Source organism: Bidens hawaiensis, unplaced genomic scaffold (genome assembly GCF_021521415.1).
Source record: "Bidens hawaiensis isolate Kalapana, Puna unplaced genomic scaffold, B.hawaiensis_p1.1 tig00051459_1, whole genome shotgun sequence".
In the NCBI taxonomy this organism is placed as follows: domain Eukaryota; kingdom Viridiplantae; phylum Streptophyta; class Magnoliopsida; order Asterales; family Asteraceae; genus Bidens; species Bidens hawaiensis.
This window is the reverse complement of record NW_027499233.1, coordinates 71,954-80,909: the sequence shown is the minus strand read 5'-3', so window position 1 is coordinate 80,909 and position 8,956 is coordinate 71,954. Positions and strand designations below refer to the sequence as shown.

The window sequence follows — 8,956 nt, the reverse complement described above, 5'->3', positions numbered from 1 at the left end:
CGAATACAAGTAATTGCTTAGCGTGTGTGGGAGCCGAAGGTGGGGGAGGGTGATTGGTGGAGTTGTCACTATCAAGATATTCCTCTTTCACCCGAACTGACACGTGTCGAGTGCTTACAGGATATGACAGCCTGGATACGTTTATGGGACGGCCATTATTTGTGCATGTTTGTGGGAAGGCCATTACGTATCCAGGTGTCATCTTTCCATTGGTCGATGTCACTATCAAGGGGTAGGTATTGAGGGAACCTTCTAGAAGTAGTTTGTTACAACTGCTCTTCCATATCACGTGGGGACCTTGTACATGATGGGCCCCTTGTGTGACTCGCGGGTTCTTTCCGCAGATGCTCAATGGTGATCCGCTGGTTGTGCTGGAGACCCGCGAGGCGTGTCTTCGAAACCGCGGATGACTTTGCTACCCTTTGTCTTATTACCATGACTGCAGGTGGTGTTCTGATCCGCGGGTTCCTTCCGCAAATGCTCAATGGTAAGTCACGGGTTGTATTAGGGGTCCGCGGATAGTTTTACTACCCTACCTCTATAATAGTGTTCCGAACTTACGGACTTATTATAGTTAAAAGACTTATATAGTAATTTTATTTGTTTATTATATACATTTTTTGGTAATTAGTCAAATCCGTGCCCGAAAAATAAATGCCACCTTCTTTAATTAATTAAACCGCATTATCGGTTAGTCAATAACTAGACATGGCTTATCGGTCTAACTTTTTTGGATGAGTAAATTAACCAAATTATACAGTACCGATTAGATAATTGGTTTGATTGGCTATCCAGAATGTGTTGGGTGCGAAATATTGCTGTGTTTGTTATAATTAATTATCTGATTAGTATAAAAGAGAAGTTTTGTGTTACAAATGGTTTTGTTGAGTTTTGTATATATTATATTTGTTTCATGTTTGAACAATAACTTTAGCTCTGACTGGATGGTTGTGTTACGGTTATTCGCCTCGACAATAAATGATTTGCTTAGAACAAAATCACTATATTCGAATAGTCTAAAACATTGCACTATATGTACAAGGTGCAAAAATGAAATCTCATGATCATCTCCTTAATGAATAAGATCAAATTAGTCACGTAGTTTGTGGGGTTACAGTTATTCGCCTCGACTCGCCATTTAAACGCCCGGGACAAACAATATTAGGTTTTTAATAACGTCCGAGTTTTACTAACCTTTTTGTTTACTTCCGGAATGGTAACAAACATAACCGAAACTGACTGAATTCGTGTCGACTCACCGTCACCATGCCTAGAACCGCTTAGGTTTTACCAACCCTCGAGTTTTACCGACTCATTGTCGCAGCGTCCGGAACCAACAACGCTCAGGTTTTACTGACCAAACAAATGTAGTTTTTTATATTTTAATCAACTGAACCTATAGTAATGCATAACTGCAACACAAGGGGTACATAAACAAATATGACCTACCCTGCATGTTATCTAGCTTGCCCGACGCAACACGGGTAAAAAACTAGTTCAATATAATTTTAGGGTAAATTACAAATTACGTCCTTTTAACTTCAATGAGCACACTAAACGTTATAAAAATTTGTGTTTGTATGTTGTCACATTATTCATCCTATAAATTAACGGTTAGTTTTTTCTGTTAAATTTAAAATAAAAATGAACTACTCTTTTTAATAAAAATTAAAAACTTAAAAGAAATTGATTTTTACAAATGATTTTCAACTTTTCATCCCATAAAGCGTGAGAAGTGAAGGAAAAAGTGACGTGATGGTATACTGTATTATCGTAATTATATGAATATCGTAATTACGTTATAACTCAATATACAACTAATGCAATAATAATTATGCTATACTTTTACAAGTACGTAATTTTATTATGCTTGTTCATTTTGTTGTACTGCAATTACACACAAACATTATATATAATGCATATGATAATGAAATTGTCTTGTTACATTAATTTTAAGACTTTGAGGGAGAAAATGTCTATTATATATTTGATTACGTTAGTTATCTTTTATACACACATACCAAATATGTGGTTAATTACAAAAAAAGGTAGCTGAATAATATTCATTATCGATACTTAAGCTTTTTACGATCCAAGCTAAGGCTTAAGCTCAAATTTTCAAATCAGTTGAGCCGAGGATGGGCTTACTAACACTACATTCACACATGTTTTCATCTTACCCAAACAAAACAGCATGCGCCGATTATTTCATGAACCATTGTTGCAAACCAATAATTAGGTATATGAGTTTTGTTTTAAAAATTGTATGCATACATATACAAATTACTACAAGGTATTCCTTGAGCAAAAGCACGATTTGATGGTTATTTCACAACTGAGTAACCAAGATGACTCCTAACTCGTTTGGTATTTTGGGTGCCACCTCGTCCATCCTTTCATGATCACGCCACCACCATCCTCGAGTCGAAGCATATGGTAGCATTCAACATGGCCATTATCATTTCTCAACACAGACGTAAGCGACTGAAATATACACTCTCTCCCACACTCTCGATGATATTCCAACGTCATGCTAGCAAGCTCATAGTTTTTCACAATTGACTCTGGGACACTCTATAAGAAAAAAATGAACTATAATAATCAATCGACCATGCAACTGCAAATCAGAGGACTTTCACCGATATTAAATCCGTTTAATTAGAGAAAAGAAAAAATTAAATGATTAAATCTCCTTATAGAAAAAAATATAGTACTTGGATTAACTATCTTTTCTGACAGTTATCCATCAATGATCAACGAGGGTTGCCGAACTTTTATTTTTCTTTCAAAGAACTGCGGTTATCTCCATGGTTTGTTCAAATTTGCTATTTTAGTCCAGAAGTTTAAAATTTGTTATTTTCGTCCCTAAGGTTTTGTTTTCATTGCGATTTTCGCCCATGTGGTTTGTTAAAATATGTTATTTTAATCCAAAATATGTTAACGAAAAAGACAAAAACTGCAATGAAAATAAAACCTTAGGGACGAAAATAGCAACTTTTTAACTTTTGGATTGAATTGACAAATTTGAACCAACTACAAGGATGAAAATCACAGTTCAATTACTATTTATTTTTTCTGTTGATGAATAATTTGTCATTAGAACATATAACGAGCTTATAAGTTAAGATAAGCCGATTACATACCTCGATAATCCACCCAACATACTTCACATGACTAACATGTTCGTTAAGATCCAAGTCGCTCCACCTTGGCTATGCAATACACGAAAAAAGTTACGTTTGAAACCAGAAACCTATAAATAATCTAGTCAATCTAACAGATTGATGAAAATAGGGATGTTCAAAAACCGTTGAAATCTGTCGAACCGTCCAAATCGATATAACCAGATGATTAAATTTAGGTAGATGTTTTACGGTTTACAGTTTGATAAATTAGGATTCACAATCCGTTTTATGGCTTTGAATAGACCATGTAAATAAACCGGGCTAAGGTAAAAGAATAAAAATAATAATTTTTAGTTTAAATGATTTTAATACAATATAAAAACATTTTTTTTTCACGTACAAGAATCTAACATATTAAACATTTAAGTATTTTTAATTATAATATGTATGTATATTTTAACTATTCTCGTCTAAGGTTTTTTTTTTCACTTTTTTATTCCCGTAAATCCATCTAACACTTAAAACCTAAAATGTTCAATAATTTATTAAGTTTGTTATTTTACTGAACTTTTAAACATCTAATGGCCATACATACAATTTCATGCTAAAAGAAATTGCCCAAATGGAACCAGTCTAGCCCCAGTGAACCCGATCGATCAGATTTAGTTTCTCAAAAAGCTATAGTCACTGGTTCGGCCCAAAAATTTTGGCAAGACCGGCTAAACCAAACAGTAAACGTCCATAGAAGAAACCTTACTCACCATTAAACCACTACAAACGTGATCAGCAGTGGTCTCGTCTAGTTTTGGCAATATTCTTGTATCCTTGACAACAACGGGAGGGCTATCAACAACTAATGGATCTAGTCTAGCTCGAATCTCATCTGAAAATTTCGACAACCTTCTTGTCGATATATTCATCATTACCATATTACTGCAAAACATTTCATCTTCATTAAAATAATCAATCCCTTGTTAATTTTTGTGTTTCAGTTTTCCTGTGTTAAGAAGGTTTTTACCTTGATGCTCTTACCAATATCTCACTTGTTTTGTTATCACAAAATAACCATTCACAACGAACACCATGCTTCCCGGAAATAGTTAAACGAGGTTCAATGGCCTGAACGACATCACCCCTATAATTGATTCGAGCATTTCAATACATTAGGTCTAACTAATGAGTGCTTGCATATATAACGTGGCTTAGAAAGAGAGTTGGCTAACCAGCTATATACTTGTAATATGTATCACAGTTGAAGTAAAAAAATCCACATGTTAATGTTGTTTTGTAGTTCTCTATTTAAAATTGTTTCTTTAATAGACTTATCACAGTTAAAGTGATTTTTTTTATACAAAGTTTATTTGGTTGTAATTATCTCTTCTGTGAATAGGGGATATAGAATCTGATTATGTTTTCTTGTATTTATTTCGTTTAATAAAATCGTAAAATCCTAAAATCAAGATTATAATGTTAAGAGACATGTTTTAAGGTGAACACATGTGTAGAACCGAAAAATTCGTTGTGGGTATACTTACGAAAGGAGCAAGATTAGTGTCTTACCAAGTCGGATAACAATCTACTTCTACTTGCATCTGTGTTACCACCCAAGTTACAGAAGACGATGAATCAAAGCCGATTAGTTTCCCAGAACTAACGCTTGCTTCCTGTAAACCGAATCAAATGAAGATTCATGTATGGCCATGAATGACCATAACAAATTAACAATCCAATAACTTCACTAGAGTTAAAGTTAGTTTTTCATTCATGTGGCTTAACCGATTATGATGAAATGGTTAAAATGGTCAAACCACTAGGACGAAAACCAAACTTTACTTGTTTCAACTTAATAACCACATTCACTACTAGAAAACTGGTTTTCACCAGCGGAGTTTGATGAAATTGCAGATTTTGTTGTCTAATCACCTTTTGTACATGTTTAAGTTTAGCGACGAATTTGTTACCGCATATCCATCGTAACTTTTTTAACATAATTTGAAATCTGACGTAAAATACCCGTCAGTAATCCATCATTAAAATTATTACCCACCCATAGTTTTTCACTAACGGATTACTCGGTGATTGGTATCTCAACAACTTTTTTCGTCATCAGAAGTCCTTCGATTTATGGTGATACTTAATAGTGCCGGCTTTGAAGGAGGGCAGGGTAGTCGACAGTCCCCAGTCCGATCATTCGGTAGTCCCGATTTTTTTTAAAGAAAATTTATATATATTTTTATGAAAAAATTGGAATTTCTAATGTTTGAACCAAATTACTCAACTCATTTAAGTCTATTTTTATTAAAAAAAATAAAAATAAAAATAAATTTGCACAACCCAAATCATAATCAACTAAGCCCATTTAAAAATTTAATTGTTTAAACCCAACAAAAAACCCTTTCACTTAAGGCCCAAATCTTTTTCACCTTTGGCCTAAAAAATTTTAACGATTCTCGGGGACGACCCTGATAAATAACTACCAACTACTAAAATTTTCCATTAGAAAAATTACCATACCTGCAAATGGTTCATTATAGTTTCTATTGAAGCTTTTCGATCTGCTCCAATTTCATGACCTGATATCGAAAGTTTGATGAAATAAAGAACCATCAACCTTGCTTCCTAAACCAGATTGTTCAGAATTGGTATGATTAATATTCTGATCATCCATCATCCACTGCATCCATAAATCATGAAGTTGTAAATGAATTATAATGAATAATGTTCTGATAAATGTGTATAGATATCATACAAAATTTGTGACTAGTTAAATTTTATTTTCTAACAATTAATGGCACCAAGTTTGCGATTTACAAAACTTGCAATTGGTTGGCGTTTTGTTTACTTTATATTTCTTATAGCTAATATTCTAGTTCTAAATCCACCCAACCTGTTTGCTACGAGATGAAGTTATAATTGAAGTATAATGAATTAAATGCATATAGATATATTATTTTACAAAATTTGTGACTAGTTAAATTTTATTTTCTAACAATTAATGTTACCAAGTTTGTTTTGTATTTCTTACGGCTAATATTTTAATTCTAAATCCACTCAACCTACGTAAAGAATTGAACCTTTAACCTCGAAAGAGAATGGAGCACCTACTATACCACCGGATACGTACCATTGGGCCAAAGACCCTTTGATATTTCTAATTATTTACTTGAGTGTTTAGTTTATATAAGTTTGCTTTTTATTTCTATTTTTCTTGTGTGCTTAGTTTATATAAGTTTACTTCTTATTTCTAATTTTCTTGTGTGTTTAGTTTAAATAAGTTTACTTTTAATTTCTAATTTTTTTTGTTGTAATAATTTTTAAGTAAACTATTTTTACTAAATTAGCGATTGATTTACAACTGATTATTTTCAATGCTAACTAAGACGGGTCGCAAAGTGGTCAACATTTTTGCGATCCATTACTACAATAGTGTCTATTTACATATTAGTAGCCATAAAACTGAATATGCTGCAACTTTTACATTTAGCAACATTTGTCGTTAAAAAAATAAAAACTTCTAGTAGCATTTACCTTCGCATGTGCGTTGGTTTGAACTCTCAAACGCCAAGAAGCCGATTTTCGTTTGTTTTCATGCACGTCTTGAATCGTTGGCTTGCCACCGAACTTACCAGATACCATGATGGGTAAGCGATGGTCTGAGGACGAAATCGTGAAGTATGGAGCACCGGTAGCCATAGCAAACGAATCCTCGAATATGGATTTTGTTCTAATATATATATAGACTTTTAAGGCATCTTGGCCGTCTCTATTTATTATGGTGTAGATAGTTGGCACTCCTAGTTATATTACTTGGGGTGTCACAGTTGAGGATTTGAATATTACCAACTTTTAATTTAATTAGTTTATATTGAAAAAGTATGAAGAATGGTAGGTGTTTTGTTAGGAAAAAAAAGGTATAGCTATATAGGTTATTCTCATACTATATAGGTTATTTGGATACTAGGCGTGTCTATACATCTCGTATATAGGCTATATGAGCTGTATAGGTGCAGAATTTTGTCATTTTGTGTCGGAGAGTGTCAGGTGTTGAAGCATATACGGCTTGTATAGAGGCTATACGGCCCGTATAGACTGAAAAGGCTGTCATCATCTCTCATCCATACATTAGTCAGTCATGTGAGGGCTATATGACTTATATAAGCCCTATACGAGCCGCATAGAGATGTTAACTCACTTGGGGGGGGGGTTGAATATAACGAGCAAAAAAAAAAAAGAAAATGTTTATATTTACTGCCATAAATCCTATAACAAACATTCAAACAAGTTCGATATGATTCTTTCCGAACTTCAATTAGGTTTTGGTGTGGATCAGTTGGTATTTTATGCGGTTCAATTTTGGAACAGGGCATAGCCGAAATAGAAACGAGCCGTAATTTACAGTTTTTTAAATGACCATAAGCTATTAGTTTGGGTCCATGATTTTGAGTCAATTTTATATATCAACTAGTGTTTTACCCGGTGTGTTGCGCCAGGCAGGTCGGTAAAACTCAGGCCATAATTCGACACGAATTTGGTCGATTTCGGTTAAGTTTGTTACGGCATAGGAACGAAAACAAAAACATATATATATAATTTAGGTGGGTTAATGGGTTGACGTATGGCGTGGAGATGATGGGTCAATGTAAATTCGGTCGGTTCTGTCAAGTTTGTTTCGATACCGGAACTAAAACAAAACTCGGTGAATCTATGAGAATTTGGTCGGTACCGTCACATTCGTCAGGGTACCATAACTAAAACAAAACAAAAAAAAAAACTGGCATCCGGTCGGTTTTCGTTATGTTCGTTATGATAACGGAACTAAAACAAATGGCTTCAAAACCCGAGCCTTATCGGTCCCGGACGTTGATGCGGTGAGTTTATGCGAATTTATTCGGTTTCCGTCACGTAAAAAAACAAAACTGAAGTTCGATCGGTTTTCGTTACATTAACCATGCCTGCCAATACTAAAACAAAAAAAAAATCAGAATGACGTGGACTAGTTTGGTGCCGCCATTTAGCCCAATAAAAGTTTATCCGTACGAAACCTCTCTTTTACTACATATAGTAATTATTTTGTCTTATTTTCAAAATGGAATCGCATAAGTTGGGCAATAGCTAGTTATAGACTCATGGCTAATTGGCTCTCACTTAAATTAACTAAATGGAACATTACATGTTAGAAAACTAGTTGCAAGCCTTCAACTGCTAGGATAATGACGTAAGGGTGATGGTTAAGGTTAGAGATTTATATGGTATCACGGTGTCGATTTGAGGGGATTTTCCGACAGCAGTGGGTTTATTTCTTGATGATGTTCCTAGATGAGTCACAACTAGATCGTCAAAATTAATATATGGATAGTTGACGTCTCGTTTCAAGAAGACACACTAGGGTATTGAAGGTAGTTTCAAACGATGTTCAGAAATAAAAAAAATTAGTCGCGTTGGTTATCCGGAATATATTGGGTGAGAAATATATTAGGGGTTTATTAAAATTATAATTCAAAATAAGAATACGTTAAAATTATAATTCAAATATTTGAATTTAAAATTCTCATTAATTTAATATTTATTGTATTATTTATTCTACTAAGTATCTTTAGAAGATAAACTAAACAAGGTTTATAATTTTCTAAACGTCATTTAAATTTGTTTTTTTAGCATATAGAATATATTAATTAAATGATTAATTTATTTTCCAAGCTTTATCCAACTACTGGTGAGTAGTTTTTATTTTTATATCTTTATTTGGCAAAAACAATTTAATAAATTCAATGTTTGGTAGAGTGTGCTACCAGTCTACAACAAAAGAAATGTTTTTTTTATAACATTGTATT

General features: G+C 33.5%; 1 protein-coding gene across 1 annotated transcript; it reads right to left on the bottom strand.

The window, feature by feature from the left end:
- Window positions 1-2,297: 2,297 nt before the first annotated feature.
- On the bottom strand, window positions 2,298-6,761 carry LOC143599072 (palmitoyl-acyl carrier protein thioesterase, chloroplastic-like). Its single transcript, XM_077077126.1, has 7 exons — window positions 6,654-6,761; window positions 5,737-5,799; window positions 4,686-4,789; window positions 4,144-4,260; window positions 3,887-4,058; window positions 3,144-3,212; window positions 2,298-2,574 (listed from the first exon to the last, which is right to left on the bottom strand). The coding sequence occupies exons 1-7, from the start codon at window positions 6,759-6,761 to the stop codon at window positions 2,356-2,358; spliced, it is 852 nt and encodes a 283-aa protein (XP_076933241.1). The 3' UTR covers window positions 2,298-2,355.
- Between the last annotated feature and the right edge of the window lie 2,195 nt (window positions 6,762-8,956).

Bases quoted from the DNA above. Each gene is read 5' to 3' on its own strand.
- LOC143599072 (XM_077077126.1), bottom strand. From the start codon at position 6,761: ATGGTATCTGGTAAGTTCGGTGGCAAGCCAACGATTCAAGACGTGCAT. The intron at 4,790-5,736 runs GTTGATGGTTCT...TTCGGTTTACAG, and splicing joins AATCTGGTTTAGGAAGCAAG to GAAGCAAGCGTTAGTTCTGG. The intron at 4,059-4,143 runs GTAAAAACCTTC...AATGTTTTGCAG, and splicing joins ATATTGGTAAGAGCATCAAG to TAATATGGTAATGATGAATA.